The 24487-nt window shown below is 41.0% G+C and overlaps 2 protein-coding genes across 4 annotated transcripts in view; one reads left to right on the top strand and one right to left on the bottom strand.

The window, feature by feature from the left end:
- The window catches only part of vwdel (von Willebrand factor D and EGF domains-like), a 51976-nt gene extending 37860 nt beyond the window's left edge, over positions 1 to 14116 (top strand). For all 3 annotated transcript variants that reach the window (XM_039805698.1, XM_039805695.1, XM_039805697.1), the window contains 14 exons: positions 737 to 956; positions 1837 to 1974; positions 2816 to 3028; positions 3820 to 4218; positions 5496 to 5591; positions 5988 to 6083; positions 6183 to 6278; positions 7727 to 7822; positions 8110 to 8205; positions 9500 to 9595; positions 9711 to 9806; positions 11367 to 11462; positions 11601 to 11698; positions 13452 to 14116. In XM_039805698.1, the coding sequence (XP_039661632.1) occupies positions 737 to 956; positions 1837 to 1974; positions 2816 to 3028; positions 3820 to 4218; positions 5496 to 5591; positions 5988 to 6083; positions 6183 to 6278; positions 7727 to 7822; positions 8110 to 8205; positions 9500 to 9595; positions 9711 to 9806; positions 11367 to 11462; positions 11601 to 11698; positions 13452 to 13466 (1851 nt within the window). In that variant the 3' untranslated portion in view covers positions 13467 to 14116. The remainder of the gene's footprint in view (positions 1 to 736; positions 957 to 1836; positions 1975 to 2815; positions 3029 to 3819; positions 4219 to 5495; positions 5592 to 5987; positions 6084 to 6182; positions 6279 to 7726; positions 7823 to 8109; positions 8206 to 9499; positions 9596 to 9710; positions 9807 to 11366; positions 11463 to 11600; positions 11699 to 13451) is intronic.
- Positions 14117 to 14136: 20 nt separating this feature from the next.
- vwde (von Willebrand factor D and EGF domains) lies at positions 14137 to 18800 on the bottom strand. The gene is given in 6 exon segments (XM_039805699.1): positions 14137 to 14460; positions 15137 to 15232; positions 16547 to 16651; positions 18003 to 18032; positions 18035 to 18097; positions 18415 to 18800. Coding segments are annotated over 6 exon segments (618 nt in total). The 5' UTR covers positions 18626 to 18800; the 3' UTR covers positions 14137 to 14347.
- Positions 18801 to 24487: the final 5687 nt, after the last annotated feature.

Genomic DNA, 24487 nt, shown 5'->3' with positions numbered 1-24487 from the left:
TAAACTAACTGTATTTGTATGTATGCAGCACATTCTGTATAGAAGTTGTATGTAGCATGCAAATATGACTCTACTTTGGGCAGAAAGCAGGAGAAACAATGTTAACGTTTTAGCAGATTTGATCTTTTCTATTTTAGCAATTGTTAATGAGAAATGTGAGGTAAATGAACTTACTCATAGCTTTACATTTTGCTATATTTTTGCTATTATTATAATCTCTCAACAAATCTCTCTAAATGTAAGTGCGTGTGCCATAATCTGTTCATTCAATGAAGAGATATTTACGTGACTTTGTTCCAAGACCATGTACTTAATGTTTGACAGGAAGAGTTATGAGAATATAAAAGAATAATATAAAAAAAAACAGGAGAATATAAAAATATGAATGGCTACTTTAGGTAGCTTTTGAATATTTACCAGAGTGTGCTTGTTTGATTATATTATTTGTGTATTTGTTTATTTATTTGTTAACATATCATTCTCCTCTTTAGTTTGATTTAAATTACTGGGCTATAAGTAATTGAAATCTGTCCACTTACTTAATTTGTTCATTTACTTTATCACTTCCTGTCTCTTTTGTTTTCTTATATGTCACTATGTCCATAAACCTCCAGGGGTCATTGTTTGATAAAGAAAGTCCAAAGAACACCTAAAGCCAGACAAATGAAATACACCATCACCAATATAAAACATTGTTTTCAGATTACAAACCTGTTTCTTTCCCCCTTTCCTTCAGGTGTCTGTGCGCTCCTGTGAATGTCTGAACGGAGCCTCCTGTGAAACCAACGCCAAGCTCCCTGCCGGCAGCGGGCAATACCTGTGTGTGTGTCTCCCTGGATTTAAAGGAGAACGGTGTGAGGTGGACATTGATGACTGTAAGCCTAACCCCTGCCGACTGGGCCGCTGTATTGACGGACCCAACTCCTTCTCCTGTATCTGCCCGCCTGGAATGACAGGTAGGGATCACCCTGCAGAGCTGTTTCCTTCAAGCCACCTAAAGGAACAGGCTGAGGCAGAGTGTTTTGGTTCAGGAGTGGATTCGTTTCATGCAGGGCTGCAGTGATCTGTGACCTTATTTACCTTTTATTGATGGCCAGAAGAATTACAAAAACACAGATTCTTCTGCAGTAGCTAATGCCACATTACCTGCCAGGCTGCCACCCTGTTTAGAGGAGTTGTGGCCATCCTTCCTATAAGTTTTATTACATTTTAGTCACCAGGTACAATGTTGAGAAACACAAAGATGTGCTGGACGCTGGTTTACAAAAGCCAGCAGGACACCATGAACATACAATTATACCCATTTAAAAACGTTCACTAGACCTACCATTACCTTCTGGTTTAAATTTGACCTGCTGTACTTATTGTAGTTGGATGAGTTTTATACTGGAGCAGTTTAATACAATCGACACTTCTGGACTGGTTTTACTTTCAAACCACTTGTGGCACTCCTGTCTTGTTTAAAACAGAGGCTACAGGTGTCACTGCACCCACAGATCTCTGTTATCATCACCTATAACATTGATGGCCGAAACTATAAAATTAAGTTAAGAAAAACTAAATTTTTTCTTTTTAAAAGACCCCCAAACAACAAAAACATATAGGAGCCAGTGTGAAACTGAAAGCCAAAAATGTAATCAACTTTTCAATTTGTCGCGTCAATTTGTTTCGATAAACAGCTCCGTTAAGCTTATGTATATTATGGTCACGGTGTACTGTAGTTTAACAAAAGGTAAGTTCACATTACCCAGTGTCCTCCCTTTTAGTTGTTTAGAGTTGTTTTGTAAGTGGGCCATGTTTCCACATGACTTTGCCTGGTGTTTCATGTGCTTTCAGGCCGTACATGTAGAGAAGATATAGATGAGTGCGTCTCTCAGCCCTGTTTCCCCGGAGTGGGCTGTAACAACTCGCTGGGCTCCTTCATCTGTGGAGTCTGTCCCCAAGGATTCAGTGGTGACGGGAAAATCTGCACACGTAAGTCTTCTTCCTCAAGTGTTATTTTAAAAATGGTTTGATGTTTTTGAAAGGATAAGGTTGGAGATACTCTATATATACAGTATCTCACAAAAGTGAGTACACCCCTCACATTTTAGTAAATATTTCATTATATCTTTTAATGGGACAACAGTGAAGAAATGACACTTTGCTACAATGTAAAGTATTAAGTTTACAGCTTGTATAACAAGCAGTCCCCTCAAAATAACTCAACATACAGACATTAATGTCTAAACCGCTGGCAACAAAAGTCAGTACACCCCTATGTTGAATTCCCATAGAGGCAGGCTGATTTTTATTTTTAAAGGCCAGTTATTTCATGGGTCCAGGATACTATCCATCCTGATAAAGTTCCCTTGGCCTTTGGAATTAAAATAGCCCCACATCATCACATACCCTTCACCATACCTAGAGATTGGCATGGGGTACTTTCCATAAAATCATCTCTCTACCAGGTGAGCTGTCCAGGCGCCCCGATATTCTAAATTATATTTTTGGTATTACATTCACTGTTGGTTTGGATTCATGCAATCTTACATAATGTCGCTGTCGGGCAGAAACTTTGTAGCTCCATATTTCATCATTTAAACTTTTTTTTCATAAATCAACGCTATTTGTCACCCTTTACGTTTACAAATATTTAAACAATGACGAGGTGATTTTGTCTGACTTCGTCTGAGAAAAGTAGCTCAACAACATTTTCCATTTCCTGAAAAGCCTTACAACGTTTTCACCCAACAGCGACGATAAGTTAGAATATTATTTTTTTTTAAATTTTGTTGTCAAGTTGAAGTTCGTTTTCATCCTTTTTGTTTCCAAGGAAACCAAGACCCTCCGGTCAAAGCAGTGACCACACCAGAAAGAGTACCGCAGGTTTCATTGAGGCCCAAACCCCCAGCCCCGTCGCCGTGCTCCAGACGCCCGTGTCACCCGGGAGTTCAGTGTTTCCAGAGCACCCACGTCTCAGCGGGCTTCGTCTGTGGACCCTGTCCTCCCGGTCTCCATGGAAACGGACGGACATGCACAACAACAGGTGGGAGTGAAGTGGTATTTTCCATTCAAAACTTAGTTTTACATTCAATGTGGATTTAAAGTGATAAAAGTGGTACTTCAACAGGGGAAATGAGAACATTCATATACTCTTTTTTTTGTGTGGGGGGGATGCATAACATTTCAAATGTATCAATTAAATTCAAAATTGTCATTATTGTTGTCATTAGTAATATTAGTATATGTTTTAGTTTTTTGTTTATATATTATTTACTGCCCATTGTCGTTAGGGTTATACAGTAGTGACAAGAAATATTTTTTTGAATATCAATAATCAGATAATAATTGTATGTAGAACAGTTCATGCAATAAATACAGCTCAACGTGTTTTATATATACAGTATATATATAAAAAAAAAGCATAAAAGCCCAGCTACAAGTATAACACAGTATTATCTTTATTTTCATGCAACCGGTGATTAGATGAATGATGTTCAGTTTTAATGTGTGGCATCAAGAATCCAGAAGATATATGAAAATAAGAATAGATACTATAGACACTCGTTATGTTGTTACGACAGTGTTTGCCTCCCTTAAGTGTCTCTCATGTGTCCTTTTCTCATTGTCCTTTTTTATACTAGTTATGTAGTTTTATTACTTGATGTGAAAGTAAGTGGACTCTAAACTAAATTACATTTATTTATTCAGTTGTTTTGAAACATTGTTAAACTCAGGATTTTATTCCATGTGGAATAAAAGAGAGTTGCATGTTTTAATGTTGACAAACCAAGTTAGATTTTTAAGTCATATCCTCTAACTTCCAGTGTTTTACAGGTCAGGGGACAGTCGCCGGCGGAGCAGATGGCCATATTCGTATCATCAAATCAAATTCCAGCAAGGAAATGACTCCCACCTCCTCCTCTTCTTCCTCTTCATGGCCTCCCACCTCCCCCAGACGCCCCCCTGACAGGAGGAGACCAGAAGCCACCGTCTCCAGTATCAGGACAGGTTCCTCCAATCACAGAAAGACCACCGTCCACAGAGGTCAGCCCAGCGAGGCGGAGCTGAGCCCCGACCTCACCACCTCCGTTAAATGGGGGTCCCCATCTCACCGTGTGACCTGTGCTGACTCTCCCTGCTTCCCTGGTGTTCCCTGTGAGCCCACCGCCACCGGCTCCTTCAGGTGTGGACGCTGCCCGTACGGCTTTACCGGAGATGGAGTCACATGCAAAGGTACTTAGTTTGTTTGTGTATTTATTTAGGAAGGGACAATACACATTCATTAACATGAGCACTTTAGTCATCAACATGTACATTTGGAAGATTTACCCATACAGGCTCATTTTCATCTGCAGTCCCTGGCATGTTGATAACATAAAAAACAACAACATACAAGAGCGCATAAACACATACGCACAGATACATCAAAACACATACGCACACAGATACATCAAAACACATAACACAGATACATGAGCACATAAACACAGATAAAATGACACAGGCACAGATACATAAGCACATAAAACCAGATAAAAGCACATAAGCACAGATACATAAGCAAATAAACACAAATAAAAGCACATGAGCAGGGATACATACGCAAATAAACAGGCAAAGCACAGGTACAGACAGTAATCATTATTGCATAATGACACCTGTTAAGCAAAATTGACTTAGTGCAGCTTTAAAATGTGAAAGCATAATGACAAAGGCCCTTAATCTGCTTATTTATGTTTGGCCAACAGTTATAAATACCCAAAGGTATTCTAGCCAGCAGATGTTTGGTATTTGTATTGCAGGATAAATTACTTAAAGTGATCATATTATGCTAATTTCCAGGTTCATAATTGTATCTAGAGGTTGTACCAGGATAGGTTTATGTGGTTTAATTTTCAGAAAACACCATATTTTAGTTGTACTGCACATTGCTGCAGCTCCTCTTTTCACCCTGTGTGTTGAGCTCTCTGTTTCAGCTACAGAGTGAGGCGTCTCACTTCTGTTCCATCTTTGTTGGGAGTCACACATGCGCAGTAGCTAGGTAAGGACTACTAGCCAGTCAGAAGCAGAGTATGAGGGAGTGCCCTGACAGTAGCTAGGTAAGGACTAGTAGCCAGTCAGAAGCAGAGTATGAGGGCGTGCCACGCTAGCAGCTAGGCGAGCATTATAACGTGTGTTACAAAGTGACCATGTTTGTCTCTGAAGTAAAGGCTGGACTACAATAGAGCTGTTTGGAGCAGTTGGTGAACAGTGTTTTCTGTTGGAGATGATAAGTCCCTTTGGGGTGGACTTTGGACTTTTTCACTCTGTAAACCTATAACGTTCACAAAAAAGATATATAACACAATAAAGGAAAGGGAAAAAGGCAAAAGCATAATCAAGCACTTTAAAGAGGTAATGACTGTGTTTCCGTGTAAACTTCTTAATGCATTACAGTGGCATGTCCTCCCAGGTGGATTCCTCCCATTCTAGGTGGATTTCTTCAAATAAACGTTGTGATTTGATTTCAGCTGTGTGCAGGTATCAGTGTGGGAGGAACATGGAGTGCACTCTGCCCAACACCTGCACCTGCAAGGAAGGCTACACCGGATACAACTGTCATATTGGTGAGAGGGAGAACATTTTGTTAGAGCCCAGCTTGTTTATTTTTGTGCTGGAAGCAAGTTCATTAAGTCTTGAATGCACTTCTGCAACTCACAAAGTTCTAAGACAGTGAACCTCAGAGTACTCTGCACTAGGGCTGGGCAATATATCGATATTACATTGATATTGTGATATGAGACTAGATATTGTCTTAGATTTTTGATACTGTAATATGGCTTAAGTTTAGTCTTTCCTGGTTTTGAAGGCTGCATTACAGTAAAGTGATGTTACTTTTTTTTTACTTATCAGACTGTTCTAGCTGTTTTAGTATTTGCCTTTAACCTCTAAATAGTTATATCCACATTATTGATGGTTATTTATTTAAAATGTAATTGTTAAGATATTTTCTTCCCTCTCAGCGGTGTGTCGACCTGACTGCAAGAACCAGGGGAAGTGTGTGAAACCTAATGAGTGTGAATGTCCTGCTGGCTACAGCGGGCCCACCTGTGAGGAAGGTAACCCAAGCTTTTATTCACATCTGTCTAACATTCTGACGCACACAGAATACTGATGAGGATCCTTGTGTTGTTTTACAATCCTGCGTCACTGTGTAGCGAGCTGCGAGCCGCCTTGTCAACATGGAGGCACCTGTCTGGCCAGAAACCTGTGTACCTGCTCCTATGGCTACGTGGGACCCAGATGTGGAATCAGTAAGATGTTACTTACTTACTTACTACTTATTGAGTGAAACATTTTGAGATGTTTTTACAATTTGTATTAAAGAGGCAGTCTGTGAGATTTACAGTTGCTGTCTGTAATTAGTAGGACAGTAGTCTCGCAATGCCAGACCTATCTCCACAGCGCTGTGGAGTAAGGTCTGGCTAACACCACACATTCATTTCAGGACAGGAGAAAAAACCGCTCTGGGTTGTTTGCGTTTCTTTCAACGAATCACAATCGTCTTGGGCGGCGCTAAGCTCCAGTCGCAACGACGGTAGATCTGCAAAATGATCTCGCGAAGGAACCTGTTTTGGTGGAACATTTGCACCCCACAAAAGAAAACGCCACATACAATATTAAATGAAGTTAACTGTTTACTCAATACAGTAACGTGAGGTATTTAAATTAGCTGGATACATGGTTAAACCTCATTTGTTCTTACCAGTGTATCGCCCTGTGTAACATTACTTCGTCTACAGCACGTGTCAAACTCAGGGCACGCGGGCCAAATCTGGCCCATCGCAGATTATGATCCGGCCCGCATATCAATTTAGGTTCACAATAAATTTTGGCCCACCTAGTTTTTGTCACTTTTGCCGACATTTTTTTAATTTTTTCTGATGTTTTTGTCACTTTTGCCGTCATTTTTTCTGACGTTTTTGCCACTTTTTTCCAACATTTTTGTCCCTTTTTTGGGCGCTTCTTTTCTATGATGGCTAAGGAACTTTTTCCTGACTTCTTTAGGACTTTATGTCGACCAAACTGTAAGTGAGAAGACTATATGACACATGCAATAATACTGTCAAATATATTTTACTTTTTCGATTAAATAAAAGCCTATCAATAAACTAAACATGTCTGGCCCTTGATGTGATTCTTATTTTCCAGTGTGGCCCTCTGGGAAGTTGAGTTTGACCCCCCTGGTCTACAGCAATCCTGCCGCAGTCTCTCCCCAAACGTCCCAGTTAGATTGTAAATGCCGTAACGTTAAAGATATTCTTTGTAAATCTCTACAATTATTTCCCAAAAGAACCAAGCAGGCCCGTCTTGTTGCAAAACTTTACATTTTCTTCAAAATTTGCCATTTTCAGCGTGTAGCTCGCTAGCTCGAAGTTTGTTGTTGTTTTCCCTAAACGAACAGAGGTTTGCAAAGCGAGTGACATTCGGTGGATGTTCCGGCGATTATCTAGTAATCAAGGTTCAATGTTCAAATGCTGACTTTAAAGGAACAGGTCCACATTTTGGGAAATACACTCATTTATTTTCTTGTCAAGAGTTTGATGAGAAGATTGATACCACTCTCGATCACCTGTGAATCAGCAGCGGGTTTGATGCTGTGATGTAGTTTTTCTTTGATTTTCTGTTTCACAAGTTTGGGTTTCTGTATCTGGTACTCTGGTGGCACATTTGAAACACAATAACTATTTATCTGTTTCAGTGGTGTGTAACAGGCACTGTGAAAATGGAGGCGAGTGTGTTTCTCCTGATGTCTGCAAATGCAAACCTGGCTGGTACGGACCAACATGTAACTCAGGTACAACACGGTGTGCATTCCCACTGCAGCTTCATGCTGTTTCTATTGAAATGTTTTCATGACATGAAACATTTTATAGACCACATTGCTAGGTGGCACAAAATTGAATCTTAAGACGTATGACTTGCGTTTGAGCCCTCAAATTGGAACTGTTGCCATGACAATACAATACAATAACATCACAGCAAAGCATGCAGGCTTTTCTCTGCCACATACTGTAGATTTAAAAAGAAAAAGGTGGAAATACAAACATAAAATCTAAATGTGTCTCGCTGTTTCTTCCACAGCTCTCTGTAACCCCGTCTGTCTGAATGGAGGGACGTGCATGAAGCCCAACATCTGTGCCTGTCCCAGCGGCTTCTATGGCTCCCAGTGTCAAATCGGTAAAACTGTGATGAATTTTTATCACACTGACACATTTTACTGCACTGCTGTTCTACCCCAGAGAGGGAGTGTGCAGAAAATGTGAATCCTGTTTCCATTTCCTGTTTAGCTGCATTAAAGGTCCCATGGCATGAAAAATTCACTTTATGAGGTTTTTTCAACATTAATATGAGTACCCCCAGCCTGCCTATGGTCCCCCAGTGGCTAGAAATGGCGATAGGTGTAAACCGAGCCCTGGGTATCCTGCTCTGCCTTTGAGAAAATGAAAGCTCAGATGGGCCGATCTGGAATCTTCTCCTTATGAGGTCATAAGGAGCAAGGTTACCTCCCCTTTCTCTGCTTTGCCCGCTCAGAGAATTTGGCCCACCCATGAGAAAGAGAGAGACATCATGGCGTCTCATGATGTTTTATGGCAGTTGGTCAAGGCCACACCCCCACCCTCCACCTTGCCCCCCCCCCCTCTCCTCCTCAATTGCATTTAAAGCTACAGACACAGAAATGGCACATCCTAAGTAAAGCTCATCGTGGGACTGGCTCTAGTGGCTGTAATTCTGATACAGTATTAGGGGACCACTGAGGCCTATATAAAAGCATCCAAAAAGCAGCATGTCATGGGACCTTTAAAACAGATCCTGTATTGTATAGTCATTCTCTGTTGAATTAATTATCCATTTATTATTATGCATTTATTATGCATTATGTTTCCTTTAACATTTATTAAATGCTGCAAAACCGAAAGACTTTAATAAGTCTGAGTTTCAATGACGAGTTTTATGGAGAGTGTCCCATAATGGTCTAACAGCTGTTTCAGTGGCAAGAATAAAATTCCGGGGGAAATCGTAATTTAAAGAATGAGAATTGATTTAAAAAAAAATATATATATATATCAGCACTTTTAATAGAAAGATACCAACATACTTACCCTTTAAAAGATGCAGTGCAGATGTTTTATTTTCACTAATAATGTGGTGATTATTTACTGATCCCTGCAGGCATTCACTTCACAAACAGGTCAGAGTTCAGGATCAGGTCACAGAAACCTGCTAAGGGCTTTCTTTCCTGTTTAATACACCAGTTAACCATGTAGGAGAGGACAGCTGGCAGAAAAGATGTGATGCTTTTACACCTTTTTTGTTTGGACAAACAAAAATGTAATTACTTTTCTGACTTTTAAAAGTATGCACAAGAGGTTGGAGTTTATGTCACTGTTTCTTTTTATAAAAATGGGTCAGTGTTTTACATTTCTTTGAGCCTCCTGCTGTCTTGACAGTTTAACACTGTTGTGTTTTTCAGCTGTATGCAGCCCTCCTTGTAAGAATGGAGGTCAGTGTATGAGGAACAATGTATGCTCCTGCCCTGAAGGCTACATTGGAAAAAGGTGTCAAAAGAGTAAGTCAAATCACTGACTGCATATTTGAACAGAGTCTTATTTGAAGGGATACCTTCCACTGGCTGCCCACAACTCAATATGTCCATCCAATGTGTAAACAAATGTGTGTTCCAGGTGTCTGTGAACCGATGTGCATGAACAAAGGCAAGTGTGTGGGACCCAACACGTGCTCCTGTACGTCAGGATGGAGAGGGAAGAGGTGCAACATACGTGAGTGACTCTGTGTTTTATTCATACACACCAAATACATCATAATGTAATATAGAGATCCTGCACCAGTATCTGCACATAGTTAACATGCTTAAATCTGCATTGTTACTTAGGGTTAGGTTTAGGTTAGGAAGGTTAGAGGTGAACACACTTTACAATAACAAAATAGGGATGTGACCAGGAAAAAGCATTTCATTCTCCACAAACTCAAATTAAAAAGTTTAACATATCGTTGCTGTAAGAAATCTACTTCAACCACAGGAAGTAGTGACTCAAAACTAACATCAGAGAAAAAAACATTTTCACCCTTTCAGCCCTAATTTACACATTTGAGTATCAATGCTTGGCAAAACATCTTTTATTTTTTTATTTTCTTGTAATCTTATATCAAAATCTCAACTTCTGATTTATGCAAAACAAGAAAAAGTACTTTAAAATGGTCTTGCATCCCACCCTAACACCACGGGCACGTTCAATCTCGAAACAGTGTGCACCGTTTTGCTATGGGTTCCTGGTTGAATGAAACGTTTCCTCGGAACGGTGTGAAGCAGCGTGCAACGGGCTTTGTTATGTTTTCTCTCGTTTGGTGGGTGCGTCTCTCGTTTATTGGCCGTGTCACAGGTGATACCCAATCAGCAGAGACGTGTATGTAAACTCGTGGTAATAAAAAGGCAGAGCGCTTGCGCACACAACAGGGTGTTCAACACCCCCCCGTTTCAGTTTAAAAAAACGTGTTGCTACGTTTTGTCGGGGCTGAACGTGGTCCCCGTTTCAACAGGAAATACATCAAATGCGGGGGCAAGATGCACTTCAAGCTAAGAGGATTTTGGTACATGGGCTTTTCTTTCAGTTCAGCCTCACAGGCAGACCTTCCTTCCAGACTGCTGAGAAATCCTCATTGGCTATTATTATATCAATTAATCTGCCGGTTATTTTCTCGATTCTTCAATTTGTCTATAAAGTGTCCAAAAAAAGTGAAAAATGCCCGTTATAATTTCCCACAGCTCAGGGAGATGTATTCAAACGGCTTGTTTTATTTGACCATTGCCAATACATTTTCGGCCGATCGACTAATTAAGTAATCGACTAATCGCTACACCTCAAATTATAAGATCTTAACCCTAACTAAACACTGTATCAAGTAAAGCATTTGAGTGGTAGAGCTTTGAGTGGGCCATACTCAGTGTGGGAGGAATCTCTGCCTGGGAGGCTAAGCTCAGGGCAAAATTTGTCCACCTGCCCACTCTGCAAATTGTGTTTTTAATGTGACTTTATTTATAAAAACAAAGGACTTTCTCCTACACAGCAGCATATGCATGTTTACTTTCTTCATTGCAAGTACTAAGAAGACATCATTTAGGTTCCCACTGATATTGTTGCACAATATGCACAGATAAATAAGAATGTATACAGTATTTTGTTTTTTTTTCCATTACCAGAAGATTCTTTACTTTCTCAACAATATCAAATTATGAACTTTTTTTCCGATACTATACTATAGTCTTTAAAGCTGCTGTAGACAGTTGTGTTCATTCCTCCCTCTCTGTTGTCTCACTCTAGCTGTCTGTCTGCAAAAGTGTAAAAATGGCGGGGAGTGTTTGGGACCAAACACCTGCCACTGTCCCACCGGCTGGGAAGGCCTCCAGTGTCAAACACGTGAGTGTGTTCATGATAAAAACAATGCAGCAGTATAGAGACTCACTTCACTTACCTCCCATTGTACCTGAACTTTATATTTCAGAAATATAGTTTTGATCTATTTTTTACTTTTTGTAATACTGATTGCCTCCCCAGCGGTCTGTACACAGCGGTGCCTGAACGGAGGAAGGTGTGTCCTTCCTGACTACTGCCACTGTCGGAAAGGCTACAAGGGCCTCACCTGCGCAATAAAGGTCAGCATAGTGGTCACACTTCATATACAGTGCATGTCTCTGTGTAGCTCAGCGGGAAAAACACTAATAACTCCAGGGTTAAAGCTGCAGTAGGTAAGATTGTGAAGATCCAGGACTTTGCCAACAAATTTGAACATCGACAACTTCTCAGTCCCTCCTCCCTTTCTGCTGCAGCCCAAACCGTCTCCTAAGCCCCTCCCACACAACGGAGTTTGACAGAACTGCCGGCATGTTACACAACATTTTCAATAACTAAACACTAACACAACGTTAACTTTACTCACCAACAGTAAAACGATGCTAACTAGCAGGCTACCGTTAGCCATTTCAGCATCATATCAGACCGACCACTGTGCTAACGTTACTATTATCCTCACCAACGTAGCTTTGTGGACTTTTGACTACTAATAACCAAGTGACAGATAAATCATTCATGGTAATTATGTTACCTGTTGAGAGGAAATGTGGCTACATCTGCATTGTTCTTCAGATCTTTAAAATCCTGCAGCCACGCCACCTCTGAAAAGCCTCTCCATTATTCATGGAGTTTTGGAAAACTTTTCTGCAGCTCTTGCGCGGGGAGGGGGGAGGGGAGAACCCTATTATATGCGTGTGCCTGAGCAGTGATTGACAGGCAGATAGACCACCCCCTGTGGCCCTGATTGAAGAAAATCGACCGGGAGCGGTGGAATTTTGCCAATGGCACTACAGGCTGTAGGTGGTGCCAGAGGAGCTGTCTTTTTTTCTTTTTTTTTTTACATAATTCATGTAGTTCTACTGGAACATAAGGTCAGTTTCAGCAAATATGACAGAAAGTTAGTTTTATAAGACTTACCTACTGCATCTTTAAAGGTTGTATTCCCTCTGGGCTTTCCTGGCTATAGTTTGTGTCACAGAGCTAAGCATCAGTTTATGAAAGGCAATGTTTGAAAAACCCAGAGGGTCATCCAAATGGTTAGTTAAGTCTTTGAGCATTCTAGAAATACCTTCAGAACAGCGATGATGTTAAATGACTTTCTGGGTTTTCTGACTGGCAATTTCCACCGGTTGCGGAACGGCTCTGGAACGGCTCCAGGACGGCAGCGGAGTCATTAGGTTTCCATGAAAGTCAGCGTGTGTATTTCCACTGACTGCCGAGCGGCTGCGTTCCGACTGCGTCCCAGCTCCGGCGGTATCTGCTCTCCGGAGCAGATACGCAGAGCTTATATTTTTGCCGGACGCCGGAGAGCTCCGCAGAAATTCAGAAACAAAATAAAACATCCGGTTAATTTTCAAAATAAAATGCACCGTGCTCACGGCGGATCATATTACCCTGCACTACACCTTAAACACAGCACAGAGCTGTTTCCCCTCTAGTCCTCTGGATGGAAACTATCTGTTGTTGGTTTTGTGGTTCTATGCTACGTGAATTCGCGAGATCTCGTGGGTCCTCGTGACTTCAGCTGTCAGTCACGGCTGCAGCCGTTCCGCAACAAATCCGGACCCGGTGGGTATTGACGGACGGCGGAGCACGCAGCCGTTCCGCAACCAGTGGAAATTAGAAGTTAACCACCAGGTATTTATCTTTCAGAAGGAAAAAAAAAGATGCTCATCTCTGTGACTCAAATGTAACACGAATACATGAGAGGCACTGACTTGGGCTTAGGCTCTCCGTGCTCTTTAGAATCCAAAGGTATCCACCACCTTGGATATATATTTAAAAACATAGTATGTGAATTTTTTTTTAAATTAATTTATGTTTGCATATTCACAGGCGTCACAAGCATGATGGAAAAAGAAATGGGATGAAGGAAGCTACAAAATGCACAAAGCAGGAAGAGAGTGTGTGTGTATATGAGTGTATGTGTGTGTTGGTGGATATGTGTGGCTCTGTGTGCACATATGAAGGCCAACAGGGGGACTTGATGTATTGCACTTGTCTGTTCGTCCCTGTATATCACTACCTCAAGGCTCACAGTAACACACATCTGTTAGACGCATCAGCAGAGACTTTATACAGATGCGTGAGTGTTACTGCACAGTATTATGTAAAATGAGCAAATGAAAAATGAATCCGTTTCAGTGATGATTCCTTCACAAGCTGTAGGTTATTACCAGCAGGCTTTTAGTTTTAGGTTTTTCACAATTTAGCCAAAGTATAGCCTTTTACCAAACTGATGTGCACGTGTTTGTTTATGAGTTAATTAGGCCTAACTTAGATGGTACACATCAGTCACTTGTTTTAGACTCAAGACATTGATATCAATATGTTAATTTGTTTTGATTTTTTTCTTTATTGCTTTCATTAATGTATTGTTTGATTGGGTAAAGTAATGACCACCTGTTGGAGGAGTTTTATATATAGGGTTTTGTTTTCTAAAAAGAAAAATCTCTGACAACCCCAGATTACACTGTGGCACATGGGACAAAATAAAGAAAATGTACTATTTGTATGCTTCTGTTTTGGTGAAATGAGCTTTGATAATGCACTCTTTTATTCATTTAATGACACAAATTACAGTACAGTACACGTTTATACAGTCAAATGACATACATGGTAAAACATTTAAAAAACTACAAATGTTATCAGCTTAAAAATATTGAACTATCCTCGTCAGCATGAAGCCCCTTATTGGGCCTCAATGACCTTTGACCCCGGGCAGGGTTACACTAGTGGGACTTCTTCCTCTCCTCGCAGCGAGGGCCAGAGAAAGGGGGGCGACAGCGGCATTTATCGGGAGAAATACACTTCCCTCCATTCAGGCAGGACTGAGTGCACACAGCTACAGCCGAGACAAAAGAAACAACAAAAAGTGTTGAGAAACAAGTAAATGACCGAGTAGAGCAGGGGTCAGCAACCTTTTTAATATAGTGCCATTTCAAAATGTTCTTGTTAATCAGTGTGCCATAGCAGCATTAAGTCTGCCGTCATCTACCGAGCCTGCTCAGGCAGTGTTCTTTTTTTCCTTTTGCGCTGCAACCAGCCAATCAGAGGCTCATTAGGGCGGATCTTTCACGGAATGCAGACAGGGAAAAAGTCAATCAAGCTCCTGTAAATAACATTTCCAAAAACCTCTTTTGCACACTTGCTAGCGTGCCATTGTTTGAGCTACCACATGCCAATGGTGGCACACATGCCTAAGGTTGCTGACCCCTGGTGTAGAGCTTGTAAATCCAGAAAGGAAAAGTCACATCTGGAGAAACGCTGAGCTGAAAACATTCCCTTAGCAGACACATACACCCGATTAATATCATTCTCGGCTGTTTGGCAGACTGATATCTGTAACGTTTGTCTTCTCAGTAAGATGTAGACAGTTCACAGGGATCCTGGGAAAGCACAACCAAAGCTGAACAGAACAAAGCTTTGAACGGAGCAGGAGAGGAAGACAAAAATGGCGCTTGTCAAGTGCATTAATGCGTATTGAAGTGCTTGGGTCTCTGCGACCGGCTTGAACTCACCAGTGTGGCAGGCACCACCCAGCCATCCCTCCGGACAGCTGCAGATTCCTGGAGCCACACAGATTCCCCCGTTCCCACAGCCTTGGGGACAGATTGCTGCACCGGAAACAAACCATAGAAATACATTCACGGCATGCCAGAAAGCAGATCTGAGCTGGAGCTATAAGTAACACATTTTTACTGGAGGCAAAAAAATTCTCAGAGGCAAAAACTAAATTTGGATGAGTTAACGGTTAAATGGTTTTTTTTGGTGGAGGGGGGGGAATGCTTTTATTTGCTTATTTTGTTAGGCGAGAAATTCAATATCTCTCTCAAATGTGTATGCTAAATATGGAGCTGCAATTAGCTTAGCTTAGCATGAAGACTGGAAATGTGGAAACAGCTAGCCTGGCTCTGCCCAGAGCCGAAAGGTAACAAAACCAGCCTACCAACCCCTCTAAAGCTCACTAATTTAACATGTTCTATCTCGTTTGTCTAATCCGCACAAAAATGGAAGCATAAAAAAACGACAAGTTGCGGTTTCACAAGGCGTTAGTGCCGGACTATTTCTTGGCCAGGGTAGCTGTTTCTTCTCATCTAACTCGCCGCAAGACAGCGAATAAGCGCATTTCCCAAAATGTCGAACTCTTTAAATCTCAGTAGTTTGGAGACGGAGTCAAAGAAGGGTTTTTCAGAAGCAGCTCAGCTTTAACGTGAACGTGGTATCATTTTTAACAAGTGTATGTTTGAATAGGACAAATTTCTATCTTCGTTCATTCATCACAGTGGTTTTCATGATCTTGGGAGGGAACAAACCAGACAGCTAAAAAGGAAGACTCAAAAGTGAATAAAAAATAAAAAGGCAATGGTCCAAAATAAACATATCGATTAGGGTAAAAGAGAAAGAAATGACGAGTGGAATGTGAGTATGGATACTTTATACAAATGTCGGCTAAATTGCTAATCTAGACTACAAAACCAAAAAAATAAAGCCCTAATTTCTCATGGGATGCACATTAAGAGAAAACTGTTGTCCACCACGTTACTAAAAAGTCAAGTCAATTGTATCTATGTAGCCCAAACTTATGATCAAAAATCTTTAACTGGAAAAAAGGAAAAAGGTTTTTGCTTCTCCACTTTACCAAAAGTTTATCTCAACCGATAAGCCCAAATTGAGCTATGTACTGCCAAGTCTCAATCATCATTCACAAGCTGTAAATTTAAATGTCAATCATAATCACTTAGTTAGATAAATTGCTGCAGGGGTAAACTGAAGGCTTCCCATCCTGACAGCAACTTGGAAACCGAAAAGGATTTTAAAGCATTTAAGTGGGCTGTGGCTGATGAATAGCTCCAGCTGAGAGGCCTGCTCCATTTGGTGACTTTGACATTTGGTGTTAATAGGGTAATTAGATACGGCCATAAACACACCCTCCTGGCATTTTGAGCCGGTCCAGCTTGAGGGGCAGATACACTTTGCCACACCGTTGACAGGGATGCATTCTCCACCGTTCCAACATCCTCCGTCACACGTCACTGCCAAAAGAGAGAGAGAGACACACACACACACACACACACACACACACACACACACACACACACACACACACACACACACACACACACACACACACACACACACACACACACACACACACACACACACAAAAAACACCTGTCAGCAGTGATGAGATAGTTTTACCTGTCCTCAAGTGTTTTCGTTAATACTGATTTTAGAAATATATAACTTGGTCATGAGTCCTAAATTCCGCAAGGTCCAAAAAAACTTACATATTATTTATTAATTCAACTGTTCAGTTATATTTTCTGTAAATAGTACCACCGTAAACAATTTAATTGTCTAAATTGTAATTTCCCCACTGGTGATCAATAAACAGTATAAATTATTAAATTAAAATTATTATCCATAATTCCCTTTTGGGACCCCTAATCACCAGTTTCATATGTCTACCAGTCATTTCTAGGTTCTAATGTTATTTTGAGAAGCTTTATAATCTAAAAATATCCAGTAATAATTTTCTAGGGGAAAAAAAGAGTTAAATTAAAAGGAAGTAAACATAATTTGTGTGTTTTGTCTGGTCCCTGACTTGTTATTTGTCTTGCGGCTCCTCAGATTGATCTTGCGACCCCTTGTGGGGGTCCCGACCCCAGGGTTGGGATTCACTAGCCTAAATGTTGTCTCAAATAATTCTCCACACTGACAGGAACAGGACTCTTGTGGGTTACTGTGAATCAACGTAATGTTTGCCAAGAACTAGACACATTTAAAGTTATTGACTTCTAAATAATAGGCTACCAGGGAAATCTTTTACTTTTTCCTCCATCATGTGTGATATGATTGTGTATGATAAACTCCTCTACAGGTTGGTAAAATCCCCAAATTCACAGAAAAAAAACCATTGAGGACATGACCTCAGTTTCCTCAATGGTGGCTACAGTTCAGCCATTAATACTGACCATCACTCATTTAGGTTTAGGCACATAAAAGTTGAGCCACTGGAGACATATTTACTGCATGCTTATTGAACCACTGCTGCAGTTTTGTTCTTGGGAAATTTTGTAGCTGCTGTTCTTTCCAACTGTAAGTCTGAAGGAATCTGTTGTGTGTCTGGTAAAAGAGTGACAGCTGTGTGTCGGAATGTATCGATACATTTCTTCTATACCATTGGAAGAAGGAAGATACAGGATACTTACAGTGACAGGTTAGATTCAGATGAAATGCATGAAGACTGATTTCCCCACTGACTTAAAGAGTGGACAGCTTTCAGAGTCTTCAAAATCACACGACTCTTTCAACAACTGCACAACAGCTGTTAAACAAACCAGGTATTTAATTTACAAGTGACTGCGAACACAGCCTGCTTACCTTTGTGACAGTATCTTCCTCCAAATCCTGGGGACATCTGCATTTTCCAGGGCGAAGACACATTCCTCCATTCTTACATTTGGGATAACAGTTGGCTGCGTTCACACAAGAACACAGGATTTTGACATTATAGTTCTCCAGTTCAAAGTGTTGGGCTGTGTTCTGCTTATGACACTAAAAGTCTGCATTAAACTGTATATTAAACCTGCATTCAAGTGCTAGACAATTTTGACTCAAGGTCTTTATTGTAGTATCCATAATTCGCCACAAGCATTGGTTCTTCTACAGGAGGAGGATTGTATAGGCCTACTAAAACTAAATTAGTAATTAGGCCTATACTTTTCTAACAGAGGAAAACTGTACACCTTAAAGAACATTTAAATATAAACCGATAAAAGGTTTGTAACATCACCATACTGGCAGCTCTCTCCTTCATAGCCCTTGGAGCAGAAGCATGTGTTCTTGCGGATGCAGATTCCTCCGTGTTCGCATGCAGGTTCGCACCTCGCCTTGGGGTCAAAAACGAACCCGACCGCGACTCCCCGGGGCGCGTCCGAGCCCGCGGAGCAAAGAGTGACCATGGCGGCCAAGAGCACCGCTAAACCGAGACCCCCAAAACCCATGTTTGGTGTTTTGGTTTTGTTTGTCTCTCCTGGGGAGAAAGAGAGAGAGAGAGAGAGGGAGAGAGGGGAATAAGCAGGCAGACAGCGGTGGACCAGCGGTGGACGGAGATGGAGGAGAAAGTACCGAGACTTCCCCTCGTCGCCGCCGCTGTTGATTTTCTGGGAAACACTACAACAGGTCAGTGCCGGGGGGGGGGACGGGGAGCAGCAGCCGGAGGGGCGGGGCGGGGCGGGGAGACTGACCTGGTGTAGGGGCTGGCTGAATGGAGAGTTTGAAAGTGGCTGCAGATACACAAACATTAGTTGGAAATAAGTTAGACATTATAAATATTAGTCAATATAACGCTGACTAAAGAACTTTACCAAATCAGTTTTCACGAAGCTCAAAGGGTAACTTTAGCTTTTTAGCTAACGTTAGCTAGCTAGCTAACGTGAGTTACGTTAGTCATGCTACTAACCGTTTTCTCCTTAGGCAAAGCAAAGGAATGCTGCTGCACAGCCAAACGAGGGTTGTCTAATGTGGGTTAAAAGGTAGGCTAATTGTGTATTTTTTTTAGCTATCTTAAATGATCTCTTAAATGAAGTGCTCTTGTTTTATGTTTATCTGACATTCCTTCCAAACATGAATCAAAATCAGCAAAGTGAACACGTATACCAACAGTTTTTGACTCCGGTTTTAAATTGCTGTCAATGTTCTTACTGTGTCGTTAAGGTTACACACAGAAAATTTAGCAGAAATATATAGGCTACAGCTAAAAAAAAAGCTCAACAAAGAAACATAACTATTATGCACACTTATGTAAACTATCTCATCACTGCTGACAGGTGCTGACAGGTGTTGTGTGTGTGTGTGTGTGTGTGTGTGTGTGTGTGTGTGTGTGTGTGTGTGTGTGTGTGTGTGTGTATCTGCATCTGCATCTGCATCTGCATGGCTAGATAAAACTAGAGGTAAGTAAGAAGATATGCATAGGTGGTTTTGTAAGGTTTTAATCATTTACCGGTATTATGTGAACAACATGAACAGACTTGATGTTGTTCACCTCCAGTGGACAAGCTGCAGTGTTTCTATTCTTATCAAGGGAAACCACAGGCAGACATTTTTTTTCAGTGTGGAGCCAACTAGCTTATTATTTCCAGAAAGCAAAACTTGTTTTCAGATGTGACTTCATGTAGAACACATGTGGAAAAGACATTTTCTTTTACCTGGTGAGAGAAGTGCTGGGTCTGAAGTATGGGGTGAGGGGAAGGTCTGCTGTAATGGCATTAACACAACCAAATCGATAGCTGATGTGGCTGTCCTGTCTGCTGGGCCTCTGTACAGTGAAACCTGTTGAAAAAAAAAGAGCTCACAGCTTTCCATATGTTTCAATTTGCTTATGCTAAAGAAAATTCCCTTTTGCCATTTTCCCATAGTCTATATCCCTGAAGTTCCACTTTCAGGATTGGTCCGTTGCCGCCGGAAATTCCGCCGGATGTCACTCTTTACGGCCGGCTGTCCGTTACCTTCCACTTTCTTTGTGTTTGAATTTTTAACTCTGATAGATTTCTGAGGACTATGGTTAACTGCTCCTCAGATCACAGCAGGGTAAATCCAGACAGCTAGCTAGACTATCTGTCCAATCTGAGTGTTCTGTTGCACGACTAAAACAACCTTTAAAACTAATTTTCCCATAGAAGCCAGTAGCCTTCAACTCTTTGCATGTCATAGTCCACAATGGTAGTTGATATAAAGTTCGATATGCTGGCTACCAGTTTGCAAAGCAGTAAAACGGATTACCTTTATATAACTTTAAAGTCAAAAGTTAGATTTCCACAAAGAGTCTATAAGCTAGACATTGAATCAACCCTGCTGCTTAGTCATTGCAAGTCACTCTGGATAAGCATGTGGACTGCTTAAAACCGCAAACTGATTCAAAACAAACCAAAAAGACAGGCAGGCAGAATTTGTATTTTTGCATTAATAATCCAGTATGTAATACTGACAGGTAGCGTTTAAAATGGTTACTGAAGTCCAAATTCTAAATACTGAAATGAGTCGTCTTCCCCCGGCCCCTCCTCCCCAGCGTCGAAGTTCACGGGAGTTGCCAGGTTAAGAACACTAAACCCAACGTCACACAATGTCAATGTTAGCTTGATGCTAGTCTCGCATTGTCAGACATTACTCCACAGCGCAGCAGCGTTTCTAGATGCTGCTATGTTGACAGTTATAAAAGCCAGTGATCTCGCGGAGCTCTGTACCCGGCTGACAGTCACCTTTAATTGACTAACCATAACAACGACGACTGCTAAAAAGGCCGCGACCTTGCGTAGCTTTGTGCCCGACTGACACCCTCCTTTTCTCGGCTTAACGTCCCTGCAACAGCCGCGACCTCACGGTCGTCTGTACCCAGGGCACAGTCACTGTCTGTCGGCTACGCCCGCTGAACAAAAGCAGGGGGGAAGATTGTCGGTACTACTACTTCCAGACCTGTTATACAGCTTGTCTATACACTGTACAATCAGTACATTACACATTATGATTGCATGCCAGTTTGTAAGAAAGTAGGAATCATCTTACTGTCCAACATATCATAACCTTGAAGCTGGCGATGGTAACGTTAGCCACAATAACATAACATAAAATTACATACATTGGAAAGCGACCTGTAGAGAACACTGTGTCCCAATCCAACAACTCAGGCTACGGGGTGTTTTGCCAAAGTTAAATTGCATGTTTCCATTATGAGGAAGTCCAGCTTGCAGTTTCTGGCATATATCATGAATCCTACGTTAGCAGTTAGCGTGCATTAGCATGGTGGCGTTAGCACCAGTCAGGATAGCTTCACCGGCTGTGTCTAAATTTGTTTTTTTTTTGCGAGTAACTAACTTGAGTACTCTATATAATTACATTTTTTGAAAATGACTATCCCTACATTAGCCTTCGACATAAATGAATGAAGTTTAGAAGGAAATTAGTCAACTCTGTGTCCTTTTAGGCTCTAAGCTGTCTTCTATCTTTTTAAATACATCTTTACCCGTGTTTTACCTCGTCTCTGGTTATGGAACCGTTTTGAAGGATGGCGAGTTTTGGTTTTTAGGGCGGGTAGAATGAATCTATCTCCGTTGATCCCGTTTGTTTGTTTGCTGCTTCCGTGGCTGTACTACAGCTATTAGTGCGCTGGGTTTGCGTTTTTACAGGTATGTCTGGCAACTTGGCCCGGCTGTCAAAATAGGCAGTTGATACCAACACACAGGCCAAAACACAAACAGATATTCCATCACAGAACGGAAATTTCAAAAGGAGAAAATACTGGCTTTAGCATAGGGCTGGGCGATATGCCCTAAAAAAAATCCCAGATTTCTTCACAAAAAAATCTGATTTAAATAGATTTCCCCCCCCCTACTTAAAATCAATCTGCAGATGCCAAAGAAATTGTTTAAAACAAGTTTTAACTTTATTTGGTTTTGACTCATACACACATGGGGCATGTATACCATTATGATTATTCATGCCAATTTTGTGGAATTCAAAATCGACGTTAACTACACATTCGAGTTAATCAATAAAATCGATTAATCTCCCAGGCCTACTTTAGCATTGTTGTCAGAAAGCATAGTATTTCAATTTAGCATGTTTCCTTAATATCTGATGACACATTGTGGTCATTTTTTTATTAAATACAGAAAATATATTACACGTTGCACCTTTTAAATCTGATGCCAAAGATAACCGTGACAGTAAAATAAAGCTGATAGCCAATATATACTAATATACCCACTAATATACTGGCTGGGATTCGATTAATCTTTGATCATTTGATTATTAACGGTCATCTTACAGTATATGCTCAGACCGAAGGAAAACTGTATGTATGTTGGCCACATGTATCCCGGTGAAACTCTGGTCCAAACCACTGACCTGGATCTCAGAGAGGAAGTGAACTGGTTTTTAAATGAGTGCAACAGATGTGAACATACCGTGATACACTGGAGACACGTTGTACTTCTAGCTCCAGCAATGAGTATAATATGAGAGCCTGTAGTGAGTAACATATGCCATACAATGCAACCAGAAAGGTGTAGTGAAAGCAGAGGGAAAAAAGAAAAGATGACTTTTCATGTAACAATAAATAGAGTCAGACCAAACAGCTTTATTTAGTAGTTTTTTGTTCTTTGGCTTCAGGTAATGGTGGACTCTCCACCACCACAAAAGTGCATTGTTGCTATTTAAAAATATTTGTTATGCCCTCTAGTGGTGGGGGCCAATGGATGTTGCTGTTGGTCATTCATCTGGTCTTTCCATTCATTCAACAGTTTGGTCCAGAGCAGCTTATCTGGACAATAACTGGCCACATTGTCATTGTTTCCCCCCCCTTACCTTTTCTCTTTTACCATTGTGCCTCGGCCAACATTCTAGGTGATGGAGGTGACACTCCCCTAAGATTGAAGTGAATGAATAATTGTTTGCACTCAATGAATATTAAAATCCAATGATCAGACTGATACGCCATTTGCCAATTAGGGGTCCAAGCCCGAGCTACCCTGTTTGCACAGCAGGGCTGTGGAACCCTATTGTTTTCCTGAGGATTATTTATTTTCCTCCATTATTCTTCTCCGCCTAAAACTCCCGCTACAGCCTAAACCATACATGGTGGGGTGCCATTTTCAGGACTTTGCAAGGACCTCAGCCGCAACAAGTGACCCACTTCCACCACTAGGTGGCGCTATAGCAGAAAAAACACGTTTGGCCCTATAACTCCCACACCGTACAACGGACTAGGGCTGAACGATTAATTGCATCGCGATATGTTAAAATGCGATTTCCTAATCGCAAAGGCTGCAATTTGGTCACATGACTCGCGAGAGCAAATCAGTCTGCACTCCGCAGAGAAAGCATCAACTTGGCTCCGTTATAAAGATATGGAGTGGAGGAGCTGCCACTGAGAGGGGTAACAATCAGACTGACAAATGACTTTCGGGGAGCTTTCACAGCAGCGTGGCCGCGGTGTTTCAACGGTTTTATTAGTACAGTTAATCCCACGGCAAGAACACTAGCAACTAGCTAACGTAATGATAGCCTCTCTGAGCAAGTGCAACATTGACGGTGTCATGCACACGGCACGCAACTTCACGAGGGGGAGGGGCTGGATGCAGCTCCTCTCTGTGCGCTGTAAAAAAATACACCAGTGTGTGTGTGTGTGTGTGTATGTATGTGTATATATATATATATATTTACTTAACTGTCTAGTAAAGTTCAAAGACAGTGTTTAAAAAGTGCAATCCACATGTTTACATATGTTTATTACAGTAAATAATTAAATAATCTAAATACTACTTATTGTGGTAAAGCCACTTTTTTTTTTTTATATATTTCTGCAATCTGCACTTTAGTTTGTGTGATTTTGTTTCTGACTTTCATATGAATGTTTACACCAAGCTTGGTCACGTCAGTGCTCAATATACTACTGTGACTGAAGTAGTTAAATAAAAGATGTCATATAAATTTATGCATCACCTAATTTCATCATCACATACAGGGCTGGCCTCCAGGAAAGAACAGTTTGTTTAATCATTCAATCATGTGTTGTCATACCTTCCCATGATTTATTTTTTCTCTTAAAAAATAATCGCATATCGAATCGTAATTGCAATATTTGGGGAAAAAATAGCAATTAGATTATTTTCAAAAATCGTTCAGCCCTACAACGGACATTCTAAAACCATATATCCACGCTTTCCCTGGATCCAACTGAATCGCCTGGTATACGCAACGCCCATTTCCGCCTAGACTTTAATGCTTGAAATATCGTGATTTATCGAAAACCTACTTTTTCGATCTCCTCCTAGACCGTGCGACCGATCTGCACGAAATTTGGCAGGGAG

The sequence above is a fragment of the Perca fluviatilis genome, chromosome 7, assembly GCF_010015445.1.
Source record: "Perca fluviatilis chromosome 7, GENO_Pfluv_1.0, whole genome shotgun sequence".
Classification (NCBI taxonomy): Eukaryota; Metazoa; Chordata; class Actinopteri; order Perciformes; family Percidae; genus Perca; species Perca fluviatilis.
This window is presented reverse-complemented; position numbering and strand designations above follow the sequence as displayed.